The sequence below is a fragment of the Apteryx mantelli genome, chromosome 10 (genome assembly GCF_036417845.1).
Source record: "Apteryx mantelli isolate bAptMan1 chromosome 10, bAptMan1.hap1, whole genome shotgun sequence".
In the NCBI taxonomy this organism is placed as follows: Eukaryota; Metazoa; Chordata; class Aves; order Apterygiformes; family Apterygidae; genus Apteryx; species Apteryx mantelli.
This window is the reverse complement of record NC_089987.1, coordinates 23,668,481-23,693,024: the sequence shown is the minus strand read 5'-3', so window position 1 is coordinate 23,693,024 and position 24,544 is coordinate 23,668,481. Positions and strand designations below refer to the sequence as shown.

Below are 24,544 nucleotides of genomic sequence, written 5' to 3'. Positions count from 1 at the left end.
GGCGAACCGGAGCGCGGTCGCCGGCTGCCTTTTCGGTGGGCTCAGCCCGGCCCCCGGACACCTCGCGGCCCCTCGCTGGGCGCTGCTTAATGGGGAAAGTCCGTGTTTTATGCATGAGCCGAGCCGGGGAAGCGCGTCCGCAACGCGGGGCAAACGGCAGTATTGCGGGGGCCTCTTCAGCCCCCCGGGGCGAGCGGCGAAGGGGCGACGTGGCGGGATCTCTGCCCCCCGACCCCGGGGCGATCGCGGCCGTAACACATCCAGCCCTGCACGCGGCTTTCCGAGAAATGCCATTTCTTACGGCCGCTGCAGGCATCCCCGGCGGATGCTCGCGGCCCTGTGGCCGGGTGTCCCCGCTGTTCCCACTTCCCCCCTCGTTCCTGGGGGTCTCTGGGCGCAGCCGGAGCGGGGCTGTGAACCTGAAGGCAAAGAGCAGTGGGGACAGATGGGCAGCCCTTGTGCCAACATCATTAAGCTTCAGAGTGAACGCCCCTCTCAGCTCTATATTTATAATAAAAAAACATATACAAATACATACATATATATTATATATATATATATATATATATATATAAAGTAGACGGGATCAGTCTAGCTGGCTCCAGGGACCAGGCTTGTCCAGGTTAGCTGCGTCCCCTCTCCAACCTGGGTTTCTTCCTCCTGGTCTGCTCAGATGATGCTTATTCTGGTGTCCACGTCTCCGTCCCGAGAGGAGCCGGCGGCCGAGGGGCCCCAGGAGGCTGGCCGAGAGGCAGAGGCAGCGGGCTTGGGGCTATCAGCCCGCACGAGTTCCTCGCCACCGCTCTGTGCCTCAGTTTCCCCATCTGTAAGACAGCCGCCGCGTGGCCAGATTCCACCCGTTTGCAGCAAAGGCCCGGAGCTGGTTTGGGACGAGCCCCGCGGTGGCAGGCACTTGTCGGGAGAGGAGAGCCACCACGGGACGGCCCCGCGGCGGGCATCCCTCGGGCACCGCCGCCTCGCCCGGCCCCGGTCCCGGTTTGCGAAAGCCTGGGGCCGCGGCCAGCGAGCACCCCGGCCCCGGGCGCTAGGGAACCTGGATCTGCAGGTCCTCGTCCTCGTCCGGGTCGCTGGTGCCGTCTCCGGGGTCGTCGGGGCCGAAGCGGGCACTGCGCATCTTCCCGAAAAGCGGGGCGTTCTGCTGCCGCCGCAGCCTGCCGGAGGGGAGAGCTGGCTGGGGGGGGCGCCGGGACCCCGCGCCGTCCCCACCGCCCCGGCCGGAGCTGGGGACACCCGGCACGGGCCTTATGGGACATGGGAGCCGGGGCAGCTGGACAGCGACCCCGGCCTGGAAGGGCAGAATTAGGGGCTGCTTGGGGCCGAGGCTGGAGGTTTGGGTCCCCCCCCTGCGGCGGGAGGAAGGCGGGAGGAAGGCCAGAGCCCCTCACCCTCCTCTGAGTTTACATTCCAGCCGCCAAGTGGGTGTTACCTGCTGATAAAGCCAAATCCGTCCCGCTCGGAGGGAGTGGAGCTTAACAGGCTTTCGATGAAAGCGAGCAGGCCCGGGGGAAAACCGCCCGGAGGAGCCGTCGCTTCCCCACCCCGCGGACTGCCGGGGGGTCCTAGAGCAAACGCGGAGCTCGTCCCCCCCCAGCTCATCCCCTCCAGGGCTGGGGGAGCCCGCCGGATGCTCTGGGGTGGGCGGCAAGAAGGGGGTGAGCAGTAGGGGTCCCCGAAAGTTTAAGAGGCCGCGGGCTATCCCGGGAGACACGCAGCAGCCAAAAGTTTGGAGCGGCGAGCAACCGGTTTTTTTAAGAGCTGCCTCCTCCTCCTCCCAGTCAAAAATGGGTTTTCACCGAGTTTCCTCCATGCGGCTTTGGCTAAAAGCCTTCGGGGCGGAAGCAGGGCCCCAAAGTAAACCCGACACTAGCAATTATCCCGCTTTTCCCCCCCAAACTGCCTATTTTCAGCGGCCTGGACACGGCTCAGACAGGCACCTTCGCACAACCCGGCAGAGGGGGGAGAAGCGGAGCCGTGCCTCAGTTTCCCCAATCCCTAAAACCGACACCACTAGTGACTTCTCCAGCGGAGCATCCCAGAAACAGCTCGGTATGAACCACCGCGCAGGCTAATCCGCGGTGCCCAGGCACGGCACGGCCGTTCCCGGAGGAAGAGGCTCTCCTGCAGGAATGCGCCCGCATCTGGCTCCGGGGCGGGTGCCAGGGCAAACATCCACGTGCACGTGGGAGCCAAAACCCACGGGCTGGTAGCCCCAACCTGGCCCCAGCAGAGCCTGCGGGAGCCGCGGGAAGCTTCCCGGTGCTGGGAGGGCCGCGGCGGGGACACCGGAGGCTTCGGGCTCCGGCGCCAGCCTGCGCGCAGCCTCCCCGTCAATGGGAAGCGCTCGGTATTTTTAGCTCCTCACTTACCCTCGCATTAAAATTCATCAGCTGAATTTATGAGGCAAATTTGGAAATCAAAGACCCGAGATTGGGAAGAAAACAGTTCTCCCATCGGTCTCCGGTCAAAACGGACAAGTTTGCTGCATTTTACTGGAAAGCATGAATTATTTAGAGCAAGCGTGCGGGGCGGCTGGAGGGAGCAGGGAGGGGAGAGGATGAAGCCTCCATTATTCCTCTATGATTTAATGAAGGTGTCCCAATAAAATAAAGATCTAAAAAAAAAGAAAAACAACCCCAAGTGCCTCCCAGAGACACTCTCCGGTGGAGAATCGATTTCTCTCGTGGCCATTTCAGCTTTTTATCGCTGGAGAAGCAAAGTGAGGGCAGAGAAAGTTTTTAAGAGCAATACAACTAGAGAGCCCTTAGGGAAGCACCGGCTCCCTGGAGTAGCGGCTGCCCAGCTCCCACCTCCCCGCACGCCTCCCTCGCCCGGCACAGCCTCATCCTCCGTGAGGTTTTGCTCGGGGAGGTCCGTGCCGCCCCGGGGACGGGGACGGAGAAGCACGAAAGGTTCCTCAAGGTCACTAAAGAGCCGAGCCAGGCCCAGGCCAGGAGAAGTCGGTGAATTTGAGGGATGGACCTTCGATGCCCTTGAGGTGCTCACCTCAAAATGCAAAAAGGCATTTTGCATTTCTGAACATCCCAAATGGGACGAGCCCAGACGGGGTTGGGGGGTCCCAACCCAGGGGCAAAGATGCTCTTTGTTGGGCCAAAAGGACAAGCGGTGAAAGTGCCCCCGGTGCCCTGTCCTCCCTCCCGAAGCAGCCCTGGACAGAGCAGGGGTCCCGGCTGGCTCGAGCACAGCGCTTTGGGAACTACCGCAGCATCCTCCCGGTGCCAGGACGGAGGGAGCTTTCCCTGCTTTTAGCTTCCCGAAGGAAAGAGGCAGAAAAGACGGAGCGAGCGTGCCCCCGCCGAGCCCCGCGATCCATCACCACGCGGCGATAAAGCACTCGCCCGACAGCCTTCCCCGTACAACCTCCCTCCCTCCCTCTCCTCCGCTCGGTAGCCGTCCCCCCGGGGCTGGGAACGCTTCCGTGAATTAGCCCCCTTTGGAAAGAGCGCTTTGCTGCTGAGCGGCTCTTTATCATCGGCATGACACTTCTGCCCGGCTCCACGGGATAAATCACTCCGGGCAGATCGCCTGGCCGCGGCGCAACCCTTCGCCTCCCCTTGCTTCCGGCCGAGGGGCTCCGAGCACGTGGGCGCTGCTGGATGCGGACCACGCTCGGAGCCCGCCTGCCAAGGCCTGTTCAGGATGCTCAGAGCCTGCGTCCAGCATTGGACACTGGCGGGTGAAATCTAGGCCTGACCCAACGGTTAAGAAAACCAGGCTGCGCTGGGCACAGTCTAACAGTAATGTCACACCAGCTAGAACTGGCGCGAAGGCTGCCCTGAGGACACGGGGAGCTCTAGAGGCCCGTAGGCCCCCGCAAGCACAGTGTGAGCTCCTCCGTTCAGCCCAGAGGGATGCTGGTAGAGGGATGGTTGCAAAGAGCGCCCGATCCCATCCTTCGGCTTCCCCGGGTGCCTCCCCGCTGTTGCTGTGTGTGGTGCTCAAGTGGCACCACCACGGCCCTCTGCTCACCGGGACTGCAGGTGCTCCAGCTGCACCTGGAAGTTCTCGCTCTGCTCCGTCTGCTCGTCCAGCGACCGCTGCAGCTTCCGCGTCTGGTTGTGGGCCTCGTCCAGCTGCGGGACGGAGGGGAACGGGGCTGTCTTTGGCCATGGAGAGAGGGCAGAGCTCCCCAACGCCCGCTCTTCTCTCAGCCCCTTCCCCAAGAGCAACCTGCTCCCCATCTCCGGGATGGGACAAGCTGCGCCCGACGCTGCTACCAATCTGAGCCAGCCGAGATTTGAGCCTACAGCGTGGGCGAGACAAGCTCTTGGCACATCTCCCAGGCTGCATTTTTAACGCTCTTCTCCTGGTAGATCTTGGCACCTCCTTCACCGGAGCATAGTCAAGAGTTCAAGTCAGCCTGCTCCAGGCTGGGACCTTACTTCTGAGAGCGCTGCGGTGACAGCTCTAAGATAAGGGGATTTTCTGTTGTTAATGTAAAGAGAGAGGGAGTTTGAGCCCTGCTAACCCCAGGGCTCTCCAGCTTGCCAGCCACGCTCACCTCCCTGGTCCCTGAGGCACCCGTCACTCCCTCTGACCACCGCGGGGGTATTTTAATGCGCAGCTTTCTGAGAAAGACCATCTCTCCTCACCCATGCCACGGCTCTGGACACATTCAGGGACTCACCTCATCTTCAGCTTGGGCCAGCTCCTTCTTCAGCTCCTCCACTCTCAGGCGCAGTTTCTTCACCTCGCCTTCATGCTGCTCCACGCGGCGGTTGGCGTGGGCCAGCTCAGCCATCTTCTCCTGGTACTGCTTCTTCAGCTTCGTGTGGACGTGCTTCAGGTCAGCCAGCTCCTGTGGTGGGCACGGCAGGGCCAGGGCTGAGCGGGTGAGAGCACCCCCTGGCCAGCGCATACTCTGCCGTAGGACACCCCAGCAGCCCCTTTCCCCCCTGCCAAATAACTCTCCCTCCATGATGGAGGAGCTGAGATGGAGCCTACAAACGGGCTGATGTTCTCAACCAGAACTGTCACCCTCCACGTGAAGGGAATGAGCAGAGTGTGGGATCAAGGGTGTCCTGGGGGACCCAGACCCACCATTAGAGTGACATGGCACACAGGGATCCTGTTACCCGGGGCTCCCCAGACAGGGGGTGGCACGAGGCTGGGGGTGGCATGAGGCTGGGGGTGGCCCAGGCCTGGGCTGCCCATCCCACCTTGTTCTTCTCGAAGAGCTCGGCCTGGATGGTTTTGAGGTCGGTGTCCAGGGCGCTGGCTGTCTGGCGCCGCTTCCGAGCCAGCACCTCCTCCAGGTCCTCGATCTGTGCCCGCAGCTTCTTGTTCTCCCGCTCCAGGTTGAGCTTCTCGGTCTCCAGGCGCTCCCGCTTGCCCCACTCGGCCGCGTTCTCTGCCTGCAGCCGCTCCATCTGGGCAGGGGGACATCTCGCAGGCTCAGGCCCCTGGCCCTGGCTGCCCAGGGTGTCCCCCGGTGTAACGGCGGGGACTCCCCTCTGCTGCCATGCTCTCTTTGCTCTCTGCGCTGGTCAATGCCTCCCTCCCCACTGTGGTCACAGTCGTCCCAATCACCCCTTGAAACAGCCCCTTGAAGCCCTTCCTGCCCTTATTCCAGCGCAGCCAGCTGATGCCGTCCCCCTTGGCGAGGGCTCGGTCCTGCTGTCCCCACCGATGCAGCCCCGCAGCCCACCCTCACCTCCGTGCGCAGCTCAGCCAGCTTCTTGTCCATGCTGGAGCGAGCGCCCAGCTCGTCTTCCAGGTCCTCTGAGATGCGTCCCAGCTCGTCCTGGTGGATCTCCTTCAGGATGTTCAGCTGTGGGAGGACACAGAGCGGGAGGGAAGCAGTGAGCACTCTTACCCGAGGAGATTCGAACCCAGGTCCCGCTTCACCAGTCAGTCTCCATCTGGTTTGGGGGGGACGTGGCCCCCCTTGGCCACTCCACAACTGCCACCTGTAGCGGGGCCAGACATCTCCAAACCTCTGGGGAGGATGGATGGACTGATTATAGCTGGATCAATGGTGCTAGTTAAGACACTTAATTAATGAGCGCCCCAGGCGTGGGTGGCTTGCCTGGAGCGAGAGTGCCCCCTCGTGGAGTTGAGGCCAAGGGTCCCCATGCCCCTGGGGACAAGGCCACCTCCTCACAGCATCCCCGGCCCCGGCAGCAGTGCCAGACTCCTCTGCTCACCTGCTTCATCACCTCCTGCTTGTTCTTGTTCAGCTCCTCGTACTTGATCTTCCACTGGCTGAGCTCGCCCTCCAGCTTCTCGATGCTCTTGCTGAGCGCCAACTTGTCCCTGCGAAGAGGCGGCCCCACGTGAGGGCCCGCAGGACCCCCCGTCCCAGCCCATCCCGGCGGGAAGGGTCTCTGCCGGGCTCCTGCGCTGACCTTGCCTGCGTGGCCGAGACCCCTTGGGCTGGGTTGGGCTCACACCCCATGAGGGTAAATCCCCGCGACCCGGGGAACTCACTCGCGCTCCTTGAGCAGCACTTTCTGGGACTCGTCCAGCCTCAGCTTCAGGGCGGTCACTTTGGTGGCGTCCTCCTCAATGACGCTCATGTCCTCCCAGAGCAGGCGGTTCCTCTCCTGGCGGGTGAAGGAGGTCCGCACGCTCACGGTGCTCCGCTGCTCCCAGCACTCGGACCCGTCCTGTTTGCTCTTCAGGATGTTTTCCATCAGCTCAAACTCCTGCAGCCACACGGGGTGGCCAAGCAGGAGGAAGGTCACACAAAAAGAGATGAGCACCCTCAGCACGCAGTCACTGCCCACCCCTGTCCTCGGGGCCTCCAGCCTCCCAGCACCCACACCGAACCCCCAGTCACCTGGCCGGGGCGCACAGCAGGCAACACTGCTGCTGCCCTACACTGAGTGAGGGCAGTTCTGGCTCCCCGTTTTGGCACCCCGTATCCCAACCAGCTTGCACCCTCACCCATCTTTCCGGGCTTCACCCTGAGCAGAGGGATAACGAACAGCATCCCTCCATCCTGTACCACCAGCAGACACGAGGGAGCGTTACTGGGCCAAGCCACCCCGCAGCTGACGTCTAGAGGACCCACCACCCTGGCTGAGGTACCCGTTCCTCTTGGCCGTCTCCCCATACAAGACAACCACACCTTCTGCCGTCAGCCTCAGCATCCTGCTTTGATTACATGATGCGTTAAATTAGGGATGGGATAACACTGATTTATTAATCCAATCTCAGTGCAACCACTGCTTAGGTTCATCTTTAATTAGGCTCAGTGAGCGTGTGGCAAATTAGCTCGGTGTATAAAGCTCACTCAACATTTGCTTGCTTGTGCTTTTTTACATAAAATCCATAAAAAGCACGCCAACACCGCAGGAGGGAGGGGTGTTGTGCACACAGCTCTGCCTCCAGATCGCTGTCTAAGCTCTGCTCATTCCCGGGGCCAAGTCAGGGGAAAAACGGCCTCTCTGCTAACTGCATCAGGAGAAGACGCAGCTGATGATGTCCCCTTGGCTTCAGGCAGCGAGATCTCTCTCTGTGGCGGGCCCTGCCTCGGGAGCGGGGAAGTGGAGAACGGCAAAGCCTTTCTTCCCCGTCCAGTTTCTGCCATAACCGAGAAGACGCAGACAACTATCATTTGCTTTAAGATCAAAGCTCCTCCAGAGCAGCCAAGAATAATTTCTTTGGTTCAACCGGCTGAAAACTAGCTGGGCTTGAAAATGGGAGGTTCTCAGGCTGCAAAGCCTTGACAGTCTGCAGCGAGATTTTCTGTCGCTGCAGCCCATCGTCTGGAGAAGCTGTGGGCCCACGGAGGAGATATTTTTCCCCCGGCCTTGGAAGAAAACCTAAGACAAAAGCACCGCAGGGAGTAGCAGGGTCTACACTTGCATTGAAGACACTATAGGACCACAGAGCTCCCGACTGCGTTTAATCCATGTGTTCACATCCGACGCCACCACAAGCACCACAAGGTGAGGGATGGGCCTCCCTGTCCTTGTCCTTCAAGGACGTGGGGCCTCCCACATCGCATTGGACAAACGGCACAAAGAAGAGCCAGACTCTGCACCCTCATAAAGGGGAAATTACATCCTTAGGGTTTTTTTTTTTAGTGATGAGACGTCAAGTGCTCAGACTCTGATTCCTTTGACCAGCTGGGCCGTGCAGCAGCACGTGAGGAGTTTGGGAGGGCTCAGCCCTGCGGGTCAGATGCATGGAGACAGCTCAGCCTCTTTCGGTGCAGCACCGGCGCGGTTGCACAAGAAACAGGAGGAGGCCAGTGAGGCACAAGCGGAGGAAGATATTTTTGGGCAATAACTGCACCAATCCCAACACGCACCTCGCTCCTCTCCGGCTGGGCAGGAGGAGACAAAACGGCCGGTCCTCCCAGGAGACGCACGAGCCTCTGTATGCTTTTGCTACTGTTTGCAGCAAACGCAGCAGTCTGGAGCGTTAGAGCAAGACAGTGTTTACTTTCCCTGCTTCGAAATGTGCACACTGATTCTTTCGGGTGCTTACAGCAGAAATCCCATGTTCTGAGTAGGAACTATTGCATTCAGCGGTCTGCTTACAGTCACCATTTTCACCTCAATCTACTTTGGGACAAAGGGCAATTCTCTGGCAAGAAACGATCGCCTGCGTTCTGCTATCATATTTACTTTGATGGCCCCGGTACAATTATCCATGCTTATTTGTTAGTTTATTCTCGGATTTTGCTCTTTGCAACCATGCAATCAGATACACTAAGCAGTTATGAAATGGCAGCCGACGCTGCAATTTCTGTTCCTGTGTACTCGAGGACTGCTACATCTTGATTTAACTGACTGTAGAAGACAGCTGACTATCCAAGGACCTGTAATCATTCTTGGCGTGGCTCTGATTTCTCCTCCTTCATGAGTTACGTTCCTTCTGCATAGATCTCTGCCGAAAACCTGCACCAACTCCCCGGTGCATGCGCTGCTCCTGGGAGATGGTACCTGCACTCCCATAGCCACAGTTCCCTGTTCAGACACTGAATTTTGTTTAATACTTCCAAACATGATGCTCCACAGCATAGACCTTGCCTGGTATCCAGGTGATCTAGCTGCACCCAGGTTACAGGAGTCCTGGGCTGACTGTGCTGCTCCAAGAGGGGCTTGGCCCCACCACGCTGCTCCAAGAGGGGTCCAACCCTGCCACGCTGCTCCGAGAGGGGTTTGACCCCACCATGCTGCTCCAAGAGGGGTTTGACCCTGCCAACCTACTCCAAGAGGGGCTTGGCCCCACCATGCTGCTCCAAGAAGGGTCTGACCCCAGGAACCTGTCCCACCTGCAGGCATTTCAGCTGAGTCACAGCGACCTCGTTTTCCTCCCCAAATGCCCCTCCAAAGCCCGCTCTGCTGGGGTGGGATGGCAGCATGCGATAGCAAACTGGGACCATGAGACGTTGGTGCCACCCACGGCACGGTGGGCTGCGAAGGAGCCAGTCTGGCACAGCTGAGATGCCACCAGGGAGCGCGAGACCTCCCGGGACACAGCAAATCTCTCGCAGGGGGCACGGAGGTGCGCCAGCCCAGGAGCAAGAGGTTACCCCACCGCTGCCGGCGGGAGCATCCGTAGCTGCCCCATTCCTTCCTCCTGTTCCCGCACCCCCGCCGCATCCTCACCTTGTTTTTGGCTGGCTTGTCGGAGCCCACGTCTCGCACGGGCTCCTGCTCTGGGGCGGCCTCGCTCTCCTTCTCGGAGGCCACCCGGTTGTCCATCTCCTTCTCCTTCTCCTCCTCGCCCTTGAGGCGCGCCACCTCCTTGCCCAGCTGCTCGTTCTCGTTGAGCACCTCCTGCCGCTCTCGCTTGAGGCCCGTCAGCTCCTTGGTGAGCGTCTCCAGCTTGTGGCGCAGCTGGCGCACCTCCTCGCGCGCCTTGTTGCGCTCGGCCCGCACCTTGCTCCACTTCTCGCGCCAGTTGGCCGTGCAGTCCGACCACCAGCGCATGGTCTTCTCCATCTGGGCCGCCCGGGCCCGCGCCTCCTCCAGCTCGCGCAGCCGCAGCTCCTCGCGGCCCTCCCAGTCGCCCTCGAGGCAGGCGGCGCCCAGCAGGGGCAGCTGCGGGGGGCCGGGCGACGGCGTGCCGCTCGGCGGCGTCGGCGGCGGTGGCAGCGGCGCCGCCTCGGCCGGGCCGGCGCGCTCGGGGTGCGGGCTGCCCAGGATGGTGAGCAGCGAGCTCTTGGAGAGCTGCGGCGAGTCGGCGAGGCGCGAGCCGGCGCTCTGGCTCATGGCGGCGGGCTGGCGGGCGGCGGCGGTGGTGGCGGCGCGCCAGCAGGCATGGGGCAAGGACGCCGTCGCCTCCCCGAAACGCGGCCTCAGGAAGGTGGCGGCGGCCCGGGCCGGCTCAGCATCGCCGTGGCCCGCGGCGCGGCAGGCCGGCTCTCCTCACGGCCGGGCCGTGGCCATGACCCGGGGCGGCCGAGCGGGGACCTGCGGGAGGAAGAGGCGAGGAGTTACGGGGGCTCCGCTCTCCGCGGAGGGGCCGAGCGCGACACCTCGGATAACGGAGGAACCCAGCACGGGTATTTCGGAGCAGGACGGGTGTTTCGGAGCATCTCCTCTCTCCGTTGCTCCCTGGCCCGGGCCGCAAGGCCAAACCTCCTAACCCCGAGGTGTCCAGCTGCTCCCCACGATCATCCGCCACCTCCGGCTGCGCGAGTCCCTGCGGGGAGGGAAAGCGCAGCGCGGAGGGACGGGGCCGGCCGAGATGCCGGCGCGACGCCGTCCAGGCACCGCCGGGTCCCAGCCCGCCGCGCGGCGCGGAGATCCTGCTCGCCCGACGCGTTGGGGCGGCCCAGGGCGCCTCTGCCGTTGCGCTGGAGGCAGCAGCGCCCGCGTGAGGTCACCCGCGTGATGTCACCCGCGTGATGTCACCCATATGACGTCACCCACACGAGAACTGGCTCTCGCTGCGGCGGTGACAGCGTTAAACCCTGCGTCCGGCGGTGGCGGCGGCCTGGCCCAGCCCAGCCCGGGCGAGCAGGCCGCGGGGGCAGCGGTGGCCGTCGCCTCCCTTCCCCCTCGCTCCCGCCCGGCTCCACCGGGCGGGAGAACAACTCCGGAAAAGCGTTAACAGCCTGAAACCAGAGAGGCTCCGGGCGGCAAGGCCGGGCGCGCTCCCAGCCAAAGCCGGCCCGGGGAGCAAGCCGAGTCTGCCGGCTCCTCCCGGGGGCCGGCGGGGTGCGAGCTGAGGAGACGCAGGCGTCCGCCCGCGCAGGAGCCGGGAGGGGGCCGGATGTGGCGGAAAGCGTCCCTTGGCCGGGCTCGGCACTGGCCGGCGGCCGCGTCCCTCCCCTGCACCCGGGGGCGCCGGGCTCCCCGCGGCACGTCCCTCCGGCTCCCGGCGAGGGGGGTGCAGCGGCAGCGGCGGCGGCGGCGACTCTCGCCCCGCGCCGCCCTGCTTGCGCTCAAACCCGGGCGCCTAAAGGGGGGGCAGCGGCTCCCACCCCCCTCACCGCGGCGGGGGGCTGCGCACCGAGCCGGCCCTCCGTGCCCAGGCGCCGCCGAGCTTCCCCTGCGCCTCCGCGATGCGCACGGCGCTGCCCGCGGGCCGCCGGCACCGCCGCAGAGCGCTCCGGCGCGGGACGCTCGGGCGGCCCGGCCCCTTCGCTCGGCGGGATCCCCCTGCGGGGCAAAGCCGGCGGGCAGAGGGGCGCGAGGGGCCGGCAGCAGGTCCCGGGGAGGCGAATCCTCCCCGACCGCAAGAACCCGGCGCGGCAGCAGCGCGGCACCGGGGATCTGCCAAGCTGGTAAACCGCTCCAGGAAACCTCAATGGGAGGGCGCTGCCGACGCTAATGGGATAAACACAGAGCCCGAGGCCGGTCAGCCCGCAGCCTAATGGCCTCGGCCTCCCTAGCGGCGCTGGCAGCCGGACGCGGGAGCCGGTGCTGGCTCTCGGCACCCTGCATCCCCGGCGGAGGATGCAAAGTGGCCCCAAACGGTGCCGGCTCGCACTGCACGCGCAGCCCCGAGCTGCCCTCCGGGGGGACGTCTCCAGCGAGACCCCCGCACACGCCGGGCTGGAGGGCAGGACGTGCCGCAGAACCCGGCTCGGAGAGGCTGCGGCACCGCCCCGGCGCGATTGCAGGCCCTCCGAGCAGGAGAGGAACGCACGCGAAATAAAAAGGATGACTTGGGACCGCAAGCTTTGCAGGGTGGACACAGCTAACTCGCTCTAGAGGGGCCAAACCTGAGACGCTGTCGGCATCCAAAGTCACACACCCTTCGCCGCCAGCAAAACAGGGTCAGCAGCCTGGACAGGGACTGAGAGCCTGAGTCAGGGACAGGAAAGCGAAGAGAAACCCGGCAGCATGGAGCTCTGCAAGCAAGAGCAGTGAACACCGGAGGGAGTTTTCCTTTGGCACCTCTGGCTCAGGGCACCCAATTTCCTTCTTGGGATACAAAAGGGGATTTGGGAGTTGCACATTTGCCAACAGCGCGGTCATACCCAAAGTGCAAGCTTGGCAGGAGAGGTTGTCCATGTTCCAGCTTGCCTCCTAGGACAGCTGAGCACAGGCTTGATGCAGGGCCGGAAAAGGGATGCGGACAGCCCCAGAGATGCCCTGAGATTGTGGCCGGGGCAAATTCCCTTGCTCTGGGGACAAAGCAGCCCGCGCCAGCTCGGGAACCGGCCGCACACCTCCATGTGTCCCCCGTTTTCATGACAGCACAGCCCTGACCAGGAGCCAAACCCTGCCAGGCTCTGAGACCCGTTCCCAGAGTACAAGAGAGCAAAAACACCAACTGATTGCAATTATGCATTTTGTGCTGGGAGATAATGCACTTCTTCGATCTTATTCACTAAAATAGTTAAGAGCATTTTTTGCTGAAACACTCCAGAACATCCAGGCAAATGGCACAGAAAACTCTAGCTTGAAGGCTCTAAGTTGGGAAAAGTTACAAAGCAACCGAAAACAGGGCCAGGGAATTGCAGAGGTGAGTTTGGATATTTACTTTTCTGCTCTCTCTGCAGACAGTTTCTCTGGATAACAAACCCAGGTCGCCAGCAGGCAGACCCCCAAGCTGCTGTGCCATACCTTTGGGAAGCACGCACGGAGCATGGGACACCATGCAGTACCCACAGAGAGCAAGTACAGGGCACGGGATGCTGTGCAATATCCACGGGGAAAATGCGTAGTCTACGGAACGTGGTGCATTACCCATTGGGTGCAGAGCCCAGGATGCCGTGCAATACCCACAGACAGCATGCATCGTGGATATTGCACCGTGCGTGATCCTCGGGATGCCATGCAGCACGCATGGCGAGCGTGAGCAGAGCACGGGATGCCGTGCAATGCCCAGAGGGCGCACGGGGCTGCGCGCAACGCCCGCGGGGGGCACAGGGGGTGCAGCGGCTCCCTGCAATACCCTCGGGGACACGCGTGGTGCACGGGCTGCCGCCCGCTACCCACGGCGCGCGCCGGTGCCGCGGGACGCGCGCGCGCTGCCCCCTCGCCCCCCCCCACCCCGCGGCGCGCGCGCGCCCGGCGGGGGGCGGTTTTCCCGCGCGCGCCCCCCGGCGGCAGCCCGCGGGGGCGGCGCCGCCCCGCCCCCCGCGCCGCCCCATTGGCCGGCGGCGCTGCCCATCCGGCCGCCGCCGCGGTGACGCCGGGCCCGGTCCGCGGGGAGCGAGCCGCATTCCTGCGCGCGCGGCCCGGCCCGGCGCGGCCCGAAACCCGCCGCCCCCCCAACCCCCCCCCGCCCGGCCCGGCCCGGCCCGGCGCCTCCCGCCGCCCCCCGCCCGGCCCGGCCCGGCCCCGCCGAGCCCCGGGCGCGGCCCCCGCCCGCCCCGCCAAAGTTGCCCCGCAAGTTGCCCCGCAAGTTGCCCGCGCCGCCCCGCCGCCTCCCCCGCCGCCGTCCGGGCGCCGGCGCCCCCCCGGCGCGGCCCGCTCACCGGTGGCGGCGCGGCGGTGCCGTGCGGGAGCCGCGCGGGCCGGGGCGCTGCCGTCGGGAGTCTCCTCCCTCCCTGCCCTTCCTCCTCCTCCTCCTCCTCCTCCTCCCCCCGGGCCGGCGGCAGGGGCGGGCCGCGCCGGGCCGGGGGCGCCCGGAGCCCGCCGCCTCGCGCGGGGGCGCTTGCACGGCCCGGGCCCGGCAGCGGCGGCCGCCGCCGGTGCGCCCGCCCCGCCGCTGCGTGGCACGCGCGTGGCTGCCCGGGGGCACGCGTGCACCGGAGCGCGGCTTGCACGGCTTGGCACCCGGGCGCGCTCGCCTAGCGAGCGTCCGCGGTGTGTGCAGGGTGCTGGTGCGCACGGGAGCTTGCTCGCGGCGGGTCGTGCAGGCGTTTCGGCACCCAAATGTGTTGCATCCAAGTGTTTGCACCTAAGGGTGCTTGCACGGCGATGCTTGCAGCCAAGCGTGTTGCACACAAGGGGTTGCACCTAGGGGCGCTTGCACGGCAATGCTTGCAGCCGAGCATGTTGCACGCAAGGGTTTGCACCTAGGGGTGCTTGCACGGCGATGCTTGCAGCCGAGCGTGTTGCACGCAAGGGTTTGCACAAGGATGTTTGCACACTGCTGTTTGCGCGCGGGCATGCTTGCCCAGGGGTCTTGGCAAATGAACATGCTTGCACACGAGTGTTTCCACACGGCTGTGCTTGCTCACAGTCAGGCACGTTGCACACCAGTGCATTGCCTGGAAGGGCCTGCACAGGGGCAGGCTTGCACGTGGGCATATTCGCACGCCAGCGTGCGGCACACAAGCAGGCTAACGCCTGGCTGTTTGCACAGTGGCCTGCTTTCACACCAGGGTGGTGCACGGGGGGCTGCAGCTGCCTGCCTTCAGCGTGGCGCCGGCTTGTTTCTGGCCTCTTCAGGTCTGAGCGCTCCTAGAGCTGGTGGAAAGGTGGTGGCAGCACTGGAGGCCACCGGGCACCGGCTGTGACAATCAGGCTTGAGCTCCTTCCTTGGGCAGCCAGCATGGGCGCAGCGCTCGGGGCGCCGATGCTCTGCTTGCCGGCGGTTCCTCCTCCACCCTGCGAGCCCGAACGCGAGCTCGGGTCCTCCAGAGCGGCGCCTCGGCCTCTGAACCGCAGCATTTTCCCTCTGCTGGTTAATCTGTCCCGCCGGCACCGCGGAGGCCGGGCAGAGGCTGGGGAAGAGAAAGCTGTCAGCAGCTCTGGACTGCGCGGGCACGGACTGGAGCAAATGTCTCTTAAATTTAGAGCTCCGCCACCCGCCTCTTCCACCCCGGGGCTATTGCTGCGGCTTTAGCCGAGGGCCGGCTGCGCTCGGGATGAAGCAGCCCTCTATTTCTGGAACGAGAGAGGCGACGATGATGACAGAAACCAAAAGCCGCCTGGAGCGTGTAATTCAGGGACTCGGGCTTGCGAGCCTGCCCGGCTGCCGCGCTCCTGCGCCACCTCCCAACCCTGCTGCCTCGGCCGGTGGGCAAAGGTCTCGGTGACACCCCGTCCTTGTGAGCGTGGCAGAAGCAGGCAGCTGGATGGAGGAAAGAAGCTTTGCCAGAGCTCCTTCCCTCCCAAAGGAAGGGCAGGAGCATTGGCTCAACCCTGTATTAAACATCAAAGAATCCACGAGGGTGTGATGGACAGTGAGACGTTATGCGGTTACCTGGGGTTGTGTCCCTGCAAGCCCAGGAGTATTTCACAACGCAGGGTCTGGGTCATGCTATTCCCCTCCTATCTCGTCTTCCAGCAATAACACCATCTTCCCTGGATACTTTTCCCTTTGCTGGACGTTTTTCAGCCCAAAATACTGAAATGCAAAAGGCCCAGAGCATTCGTTTCCCGTGAGAGCAGGAGCGTCGCTAACACCCTTTTCTCCCCGAGGATTCGGCGAGCGGAGAGAATTAAGTTAAAGCAAAGCTAAGAACGCGTGTGCGTTTTCACCCCTCGCCTCCTCGCCTGCTGTTTTTCCGCTGCAAACACAGTCCGAAAAGCCAGAGGAAATGGATCGCTCACCCACGTTCGTTTTTCGGTGGTTTGCCTTGGGAGAGAACTTTCTTCTGTCTCGCCACCGCGGCGGGTCCTGCAGCCCACAGGCGCAGCGGAGCCTTTCCGGAGCCGGAAACCCTCGGCTCTGCCCGGCCTCCCTCCGCTCCCCCGGCCAGAGCTCTCCGTAAAGCCCGAAGAAGGACAAATTTGCAAACTGAAACGTGCTTAACGTGATCCTAATGCAGGATTTTGCAGCTCCTTCGAGCTGGCCTCGCACTGCTGGCCGGCGCCTTTGGGTTTTGCCGGTGAGCTGCGGGCGCCGCGCGTGGGGTTGTGCAGCCTCCTGACCTTAAAAACAGGTTCCGAAACTCGGCGACTTTTTTTTTTCTTGGAGAGCTAACCGGCGCAAAGGAGAGGGAGAAGTGACGCCGGATAAAAATAAACTTTCACTGTGATCTGAAATGAAGTTCCCTGTTTTGGCTGGAAGGGGACGTTGAAGTCATTTATTGAAAGAAAATAAAAGCAAAAGAGCGCTTCACACGAAAAGTCGTTTGGGACCGAGAAATTCAACCAAATCGTTTAGAAGGCACCAAAATTAAAAGTGCCGAGTGTTTCATTACTGTTTGCTTTGACACGCGCATCTTGGTAACACGTGCGCCAGCATTTTTTCCCCTTGCGAAAAATCAAAACGTTTTGGCCACAGCAAAGAGCTGCGTTGCCTTTTCGAGGGCTTTGTGGGATGGATCCGTCTGGCGATCCCACGCTTCGGTACCGGCAGTTCCCGGCTGGGCATCCTCCCAGCTTCCACCGCTTCGGCTTGCAAAGCCGGACGCAGGCAGAGCGAGGTGGGGGGGGCTAAAACCTGAGCCGGCCGAGGGATGACCCCGATTTACCATGTCCCCAAGGACTGACGTCTGCACCCAGGTGCCCTGGAGCTGGTGTTTCGGCCCACCAGATCCCGTGCAGCTGGACCTCGATCCGATCTGGAGGACGGGGTGTGGAAAGGGTCCTTTTTGGCAATAGCTGAGCATCAGCTGCAACATCAAACCATCCCTTGGAGCATCTCCTCTTGTACCCGGTCTCCCGTCCTGGCCTTCGGTGCCAGCAATCCCTGAGCGTGCACCGGGCTCGGGGGCCGTGATCCGGGAACTGCAGTCTCGGAGATGCCCTATTCCATGCCCGGGGGTGCAAACCTGCGCTGATGGGATCCGAGGGTGCCAGCAAGTGGGCTCTCCAGGCTCTGGGGGGAAGCGACTGCTTGCAGGAGAGCCAGGAGTCACTTCCAAGTGGCTAATTAGCCCATAGCAATGAAGAAGTTCGTTTGGGGCAGCAGCTTAAGTGCATCAGATCTATCCGGAAAGCAAATTGCCTTTGGACCGTGCCGAAGAGCATCCCTCCTCCCAAAGCCGGCCTGCGGCCTCAAACCCGTATAGGAGTCATCTGAATTTGGCGCCGGGGCTGGGGCTCCCCGCCTTGCTCCAGCTGCTACCCTGGGCCCTAGCAGGGCTTTTGCAAAGAATTAGGCAAAGGAAATCTAAAAGTGCTGTAGATTTAATCTGCTCATCTGCATGCAAACACTTCCTTTTCTGCTGCAGCGGCCTCCCGACACAGGCAGCGCCGGAGCCACGCAGGCTGGCAGAGCTCCTCGCACCCAGCCCGCCGCTCCGGAGGCACCCGAACGCCGGGAAAAGGGCCCCGCATCCGCCGGACGCCGCCGAGCGGGTAAGGGCTTCCTCCGCGCTGCTTGGGTCTCGCCGTAGGCACGGCTGGAATGAGACCCTGCATAGCGCCGGTGATAGAAGAAAGTGTGCGAGGGTGTTTTTCCCCCCCCCTTGGGGAAGTCAGACGGTAGCAGGGTGCTGGAAACGCGTCGGGGAGCCGCTGCTTTCCGTGCCCCGCGGAGACGGGGGGAGAGGGCGAGACGGGCCGTGGGAACCCCCGCGGGTGCCGAGGCTGCTCCTCCCCGCCGGCTCCTGCGTGGCTGCTTGCGCTCGGGGCCGCTCCGCTTCGGCTTGGTTTGACTTCGAGGCTGACGTCGCTGATGGGTCCGATCCCACCAGGTTCGCAAATTGGCCGGAGCACGACGTTAAAGAAAAAAAACAACCCCCCTAAAGTACAAATGTTTGCAATTCCCGAGGGGGAAGGAGGAGGGCTGAGCGGGCTGCGGGAAAACAGGGTTATTTATTGCAAAAAACCCTTTTAACGGAGTGCTGGGAGAAACCGCGGGGAGCATCCCTAGCTGGGGATTTGCATGCGCCGTGCCGGGCGCCGATGCCCCGGGGGCGGCAGCGTTTTGGGAGACCACGGAGCAAGGCGCGTCTCAAACCGTGCTGTTTGGAGACGGTGCAAGCGGGCAGCATCCACAGGGCGCGCGTGCAACGCGTCGCCCGGCCGGCAGCGCCGCTGGGAACTCCGGTAGCCCTTTGCCATCGCTCGTGTCAGCAGCGTGAAGGCACCTCTGCTCGGCACAGCCACCCCCCAAATAGTCGTGAAAGCATTTCCGTGCTTACTCGTGCATCGAGAGCGCCTTGCAGAATTAACGTCCCGAAGCTCGCCGTGCCTCAAAGCCTCCGTCGCCGGCAGTGGTCGCGCGGTTGCTTTCGGGGCTGCCGTGGCTGCAGCCGGCAGCGGAGCGGCGCGCCGTGTCGCAACCGATGCAAACCGTGCTCGACGCCCTGCACCCCTGGGCACCCGCGGCGGCAGGAAGCGCGCCGAGCTGGCCTGCTGCCAGCGCGCCCCGGCGCGGGCTCGCGGCGGCCGCCGCCGGCACCTCTCGACCCGCCTTGCGAGGATTTGCAGCTGGGCCACTGCGGGCCGGCGAGGCTCCCTGCAAAGCCCGAGCGGAGGCGAGCGGAGCCCCCGTGGGTGCCCGGGTGTCTTTTGCAGGAGCGGTGCAGAGTGCCCCGGAGATGAACGCCCCGCTGCTCAGCGCCCTCGTCCTCGCTCTCACCGTGGCTGCCCAGCGGTCCTACGGTAGGGACCAAACCTGCGCCGAACCTCTGGCCTCCGCGGCTCGATTCGATCGGGGGCAAAACCCTGGCGGGTTGGGGAGGGGTCCGCGGCGGCGCGGGGCGGCTTCCCCTCCCGCCCGGCGCTCAGCCCGCTCGCCGGCCCAAATTGAGCAAGGTGCGTGCGTGCATTCGGGCAGGGGGGGTGGGGGACCTGCTGTCCTGCAGAGCCCCGAGTGTCCGAAGCTCTCAGGACTCCCCCCCGGAAAGGCTGCTAACGTCTCACCCGTGCAGACACGGACAAAGTGGAGAAGGACGTGGCCACGCTGGATTCCCGGCTGCGGGAAGGCTGCGGCACCGCCGGTGACAACATGCCAAGGTGCGTTGGTGCTCTGCCAGCACCCCGCTGCGGGCCGTGGCGCTCCAGCTTTTTGGAACCTTTCCCTGCCCAATACCCCTGCGGGAGCCCCAGCCTCCCCGCTCCTGCTCGTCGCCTCTGGCCGCTCCGGCGTCGCCCTGACCCGCAGCCCCGCGGTTTTGCCCCGCAGGTTAAGCGCGCTCGAGCAGAAGCTGGCCAAAGTCAACTTCAAGCAGGAGATCCTCACCTTCAGGTTCACCACCATCCAGACCCACGTGTTCAAGCTCAGGGCCCAGGGCTTCAACGGTCTCAATCTCACCAGCCAGATGGTCAGTACCTGTGGGCTCCGCTGCCCGGCCGTCCTTTCCCGCCGGGAAATGTTGAATTTGGCCCCAAACCCTGCTGCAGTCCCGGGAAACACGCTGAGGCAGTGCTGCCCAGGGAAGGAAGATGTTCCCTGCAAAGTTGGGATTTGGGTGACGTGTCCCCGTCACTCGGTCCCGCAGTATGTGCTTGTCCTAAGGATCGGGAGGTCTCTGATGTCGGGCCTGGAGAAACTGCAAGGTCTGAGAGTCCGAATGTGTCTCTGGCACCTTGGCAGTGAGCTGGGGACATGCGTGCCGGGCCGTGAGCTGTCACCAGGCTGAGGGACGCGGTGGTGGCCCATGCTGATAACCGCGGGGCACGGCGTTGGGGGTTCCGGCCGCCCACGTGTGCCTCTCGCCGGGGTCGCCTGGGTCCTGGGGGCCCCCGCAGCCATGGCGAGTGCCTCCACCACCACCTCCTCCTCCAGCCGGGTGCTCCCCGGCCAGGGCAGCACCCAAGGGTGACGGCAGGGCTGGGCGTCCCTGGGACAGCGCAGGCCTTTGTCCTCCTCTAGTGGTCGGTCGGGATCAGAGCTCGGAAATCGCCCGACGCGTCTCGGCAGTGCGGTCCCTGCCGCCGGCAGGTCCTGTGCCGAAGGCGCTGGGTCCGGGCGCTGTGCTGGCCCAGCCCGGCTCGGGGATGGGGATGGGAACCGCTGTCCCTGTGGTTCTCCTCGCGTCTCAGCCAAGCTTTCTCCTCCTCCCCAGGCGCAGAACAGAGGGCGAAGCAGCATCCCGCAGCACGCCATGCGCTTCCCGGCAGAGCTGATGAAGGACATCCAGGCAGGAGAGGTCGAGCAGAAACTCATCTGCATTTACATCCACAGCCCTTGCATCTTCCAGGTGAGCCGTCCGCTGCGGCTTCACGCCCGTGGGCCGGGGTGGTGGGCAGCAGCGAGGGCAGCCCCCGGAGGTGTCCTTCGTGGCTCCTCTGCGGTGTCCTGAGAGCAGCTGCATCCCGCAACCCGCCACGAACCTCGTCCCCCCCGGGAACCGACGGGTGCCCCGACTCTTTGCAGGATGCGCGCAACAGCTCCGTGCTGAACGACCACATCTTGGGAGCCTTCCTCCGAAACGTCCGTGTCACCAACCTCAGCCAGCCCGTGGAGATCCAGTTCCAGCACAACAAAGTGCTGGTGAGTGAGCGACCAGCCCCTGGGGCCACCAACGCATGGGATGCTCCGGGAGGGATCAGAGCTGGGAAGAAGGGGCCAGTCCTGACTGGGGGGATCTGAATATTGAATATCGCTCGTTCTGCGGAGGGAAGCGGCGTAGCTCCGTTCCAGGCATGCATGATGCCTGCTAAGGGTGAGGGATGCGGGGATGACCCCAAGCACCAGGATTTTCCTTTGAGTTCAGGCAAATTAAGATTTTCCCTGCTTTGCATTGGGACCAGGACATTGCTTTGCCACCGGGGGGTTCCTTGGGGAGGACCCTGCCCCATCTCTAACCTCCTCCTTCCCCATCACTGACCTCCTCCTTGCCCTTCCCACCAGGACTCCTCCAACGCAATCTGCGTCTTCTGGCTGGACGGAGCCGGTGAGTGCGTCGGTGGCTGGGGCAGCAGAGCGAGGCCACCTCAGTGCCACCGTCCCCGGTGGCACTGCCAAACCGCCCCGGGGCAGCTCTCACTGAGAGTGAGAGGGCGAAGGGGGTGCCGAGCCCTAGCCCAAGCACCCATTCCTTCACCCCCATCAGCTCCGTGGGTGTCCTCAGGACCCCCTGGCTGCCTCTCTGATGGTGTTTCTCTCCCTGGCAGGAGGCAAGGGCTTGGGAAGCTGGAGCTCGGAGGGCTGCGAGACCAGGCACAGCCAGGGCACCGTCCTGTGCCTGTGCAACCACCTCACCTACTTCGCCGTGCTGCTGGTAGGACGGATGCCAATGGGTTGGCTGGGTGTTTTCACCTAACTAATCCCTTGTAAAGGCTGGTCCTTCGCCATGGCCCGATCCCTCTTTGGGCTCTTTTGCCCTAAAGCACTTCATTTTTTGATGAGAGGTGCCTTGCTGGGGGAGCGGAGCTTCTCTGGGCTGTTGGCGATGGGGTGCAGTGCCGTGATCGCTACGGGGTTGGTGTGTCCATGCTGGGGCCACACGCCACTAGCTCCTAAGCCCGGCCCTCCTCTCTCCTCCTCGGCCAGATCACGCCGGGTGACATCAGCCAGGCAGAGCTGGTGTCTCTCACCTACATCAGCATCGTGGGCTGCTCCATCTCAGCCGCTGCCTCGCTTTTCATCCTCCTCTTCTACTGCATCTTCAGGTAACTGTGGCCGTGACCACCTTGGCCCCAGGCACTGTGGCATCAGCACCGGCTCTCCTTTCCCAACCAGAGGGGGCCAGATGAGGACTTCCCACCACTCCAGCATCACCCCTTTTCTTATCCCTATCTTTTAGGAGGAAGAAGAGTGACGACACGACCAAAATCCACATGAACCTCCTGGGCGCGCTCTTCCTCCTGAACAGTGGGTTCCTGCTCAGCGAGCCGCTGGCCTTGGCCTCAGTGGGGCTGTGCCAGGCCACGGCCGCCTTCCTGCATGGGTGCCTCCTCTGCACCTTCGCCTGGATGGCTGCCGAGGCCTTCCACCTCTACCTCCTCCTCATCAAGGTCTACAACATCTACGTCCGGCGCTACCTCCTCAAGCTCTGCCTCTTTGGCTGGGGTGAGTGTGGCCTCTCTGGTCACTGCCACTGCCACAGTAGTCCCTGTTAGCAATGGTGGTGGGCAACCAGGGCGGGTGGTAGGCCCACCAGGAAGAAGGTCAGTGGAGGGGATGAGCATGGGTGCTGTCGCATGGGCCGGGGAGCTTGCTCATGCTGGAGATACCTGCAGCGGCGCTCGGCTCTCTGCAATGCCCATATGCTGGGACCCGTGCGTCGTGCTGCGGCAGTCGCCGTCTGCAGGCCCTCTGGGCTCCCCTGCCCCTTCTCCGATGAGCATGGCTGCGATTTCTCGCCCTGTCTTCTCCCCTGACCGTATTCTGTCTCCTGACCCACAGGTCTGCCAGCGTTGGTCGTAATTAGTATTTTGCTCTTCAAGAAAGACACCTATGGATACCTTGACATCAAAGTTGCTGATGGCTACAAAAATGCTACAATGTGAGTGCTGCAGCGTCCCCGGGCGCCATCGCGGCTCTGCTGAGGTGGGGATGAGGCCAAGCAGAAGCGGTTTGGCTGGAGGAGGAACCTCTTTCTCCTCCTCTTCCCTGCAGGGCGCCCGTTTCTCTGAGCGTGGCCGTTTCCCCGAAACGGGGAGCTCGCCGCGTGCGTGGGGAGGCGTCTCCTGCTGTCCCCCGTCCCTGCCATGGGTCAGTGCACCCCGAAGCAGCTTTAGGGCGTTATCCCCTGCCGGAGGCACCCATGTGTGGGTGCCATGGGATGTCCGGTGTGCGCGGCCACGCTGGGAGGCGCAGGGGGGGGACAGCTCCATCTCTCCCTTGCTCTGCTGCCAAGCCATGACCGCGTGGCACTGTCCCCCCTGCCAACGCGGGCCTGTCCCCCTCCACGCACGGGGCTTTTCCATGCACACTTGGCCCCCCAAAACCCCTTCTCAGGAGACATTAGCCCTTCTCCCCAAGCAAATATCCCTCCCGGCTGCTCCGGGCTGGATCTGCCGCCCCCGGGTGCTTCTCGGCTCTCCCCGATGGCACGGGCTCCCTCGTGCAGGTGCTGGCTCACCAGCCGGGCGGCTCACAATGGCACCCTGTGCTACGCCGGCCTCATCCTGCTCTTCAACACCCTGGTGCTGCTCATCGTCGTGAGGATACTGAGGAGCAGCCGGCGCCAGATGGGGACGGCGAGGAAGGACTGGGCGACGGTGCTGGGGCTCACCTGCCTGCTGGGCGTCACCTGGGGCCTGGCCTTCTTCAGCTTCGGCGTCTTCTTCGTCCCCCAGCTCTACCTCTTCACCATCCTCAACTCCCTGCAGGGTCAGTGGGAGCACCGGGCTTGGGAAGGGGATTTTGGGGGGAAAACCCCCTGCGTTGGGAGCAGCAGGTTCCTTGCAAGCTCCGCGCTCTCCCCGCGGTGGGAGGGACGAGTGACGGGCCGAGACCCCCACGCTCCCCGGGAGCCCGGGGGGGTTGGGCTGCTTGCTACGCCGTCCGCGCGTCGGTTATCCCGGCGGACGGCGGCGACCGACGGGCTGCGCCGCCTTTCCGCCCGCAGGTCTCTTCATCTGCCTGTGGTACCACGCTGTGCACTGCCGGATGGAGCGCGACCCCGCCAGCACCACCTCCAACGCCTCCAAGTGAGCCGGCCCGGCCGCCGGCGTCAGGGGCTGGCGGGGGGCTTCGCCGGCGATGGACCTGGGGGGCTGCACGGGGACCTCCTGCAGGTGCCCGGCGCGGAGCGTTTGGGCAGCCGGCGGCAAAACCCTTGGCCGGATGTTTTTCGGGCACGTGCAAATCCCCCGTGGGACCAGCGCGGCGTCTGCTCCGAGCAGGAGCATCCCCCGGCCGCCGCTCGGCGCCGGTGCCGCACGCGGCGCGGGAGGACAACCCGGCTTTCTTTAACAACGGAAGCGTTTGGGCTGCGAAGTGAAACGCCGGCGCTGCGGGAGCCGGCTGGCGCTTGGGGTTCGGAACGCCACGGCTCCGTCGCCGGCCTGCCTGGACCGCGCGGGAAGGCGAAGCAGGCACGGCGGGCCGGGGGCCGCCCCCGTTCGAACCGATCCGCTTTAGTCCCCCCCCCTTCCAGGCCCTGCCTTTATTTTTAAGCAAAATTGACTTTTCCTGCTGGAACCAGCCGCTCCTCATTAAAAGCGCTGCTTAATTAAAAAGGCGCTTTTGTGCCGGGAGCTCATTTTCCAGCAGCCGCAGGAGCCGTGCCGGCCTCGCTGGCGGCGCGGAGCCGTGCACTGCGGAGCGAGGCCCGCGCTGGCCTCCCACGGAGCCCGAGCCCGGCATGGCCGCGGAGGCCGCACCGGGAAACGCTCGGCTCTGCCGGCGGCCGAAGACCGGCCGACCCCGGCAGCGATTCCCTCGGCTTGACGCCGTTGTCGTT

The 24,544-nt window shown here is 63.8% G+C and overlaps 2 protein-coding genes across 2 annotated transcripts; one reads left to right on the top strand and one right to left on the bottom strand.

Annotated features, from left to right (window-relative positions):
• Positions 1 to 476: 476 nt before the first annotated feature.
• CCDC102A (coiled-coil domain containing 102A) lies at positions 477 to 13,943 on the bottom strand. Its single transcript, XM_067302745.1, has 9 exons — positions 13,877 to 13,943; positions 9,606 to 10,412; positions 6,469 to 6,686; positions 6,186 to 6,294; positions 5,693 to 5,809; positions 5,199 to 5,408; positions 4,667 to 4,837; positions 4,009 to 4,112; positions 477 to 1,172 (listed from the first exon to the last, which is right to left on the bottom strand). The coding sequence occupies exons 2-9, from the start codon at positions 10,209 to 10,211 to the stop codon at positions 1,046 to 1,048; spliced, it is 1,662 nt and encodes a 553-aa protein (XP_067158846.1). The 5' UTR covers positions 10,212 to 10,412; positions 13,877 to 13,943; the 3' UTR covers positions 477 to 1,045.
• Positions 13,944 to 18,774: 4,831 nt separating this feature from the next.
• On the top strand, positions 18,775 to 24,176 carry ADGRG5 (adhesion G protein-coupled receptor G5). Its single transcript, XM_067302927.1, has 12 exons — positions 18,775 to 18,848; positions 19,118 to 19,202; positions 19,372 to 19,510; positions 20,255 to 20,389; positions 20,566 to 20,682; positions 21,043 to 21,085; positions 21,306 to 21,412; positions 21,685 to 21,803; positions 21,938 to 22,203; positions 22,540 to 22,639; positions 23,207 to 23,469; positions 23,708 to 24,176. Exons 1-12 carry the CDS (start codon positions 18,785 to 18,787, stop codon positions 23,791 to 23,793), a joined length of 1,524 nt encoding a protein of 507 aa, XP_067159028.1. The 5' UTR covers positions 18,775 to 18,784; the 3' UTR covers positions 23,794 to 24,176.
• The last annotated feature ends 368 nt before the right edge of the window (positions 24,177 to 24,544 follow it).

Bases quoted from the DNA above. Each gene is read 5' to 3' on its own strand.
- ADGRG5 (XM_067302927.1), top strand. From the start codon at position 18,785: ATGAACGCCCCGCTGCTCAGCGCCCTCGTCCTCGCTCTCACCGTGGCT. The intron at 22,204-22,539 runs GTGAGTGTGGCC...CCTGACCCACAG, and splicing joins GCTCTGCCTCTTTGGCTGGG to GTCTGCCAGCGTTGGTCGTA. The intron at 22,640-23,206 runs GTGAGTGCTGCA...TCCCTCGTGCAG, and splicing joins GGCTACAAAAATGCTACAAT to GTGCTGGCTCACCAGCCGGG.
- CCDC102A (XM_067302745.1), bottom strand. From the start codon at position 10,211: ATGAGCCAGAGCGCCGGCTCGCGCCTCGCCGACTCGCCGCAGCTCTCC. The intron at 6,295-6,468 runs GTGAGTTCCCCG...GCCTCTTCGCAG, and splicing joins GTGCTGCTCAAGGAGCGCGA to GGACAAGTTGGCGCTCAGCA. The intron at 5,810-6,185 runs GTGAGCAGAGGA...GTCCTCCCACAG, and splicing joins AGCAGGAGGTGATGAAGCAG to CTGAACATCCTGAAGGAGAT.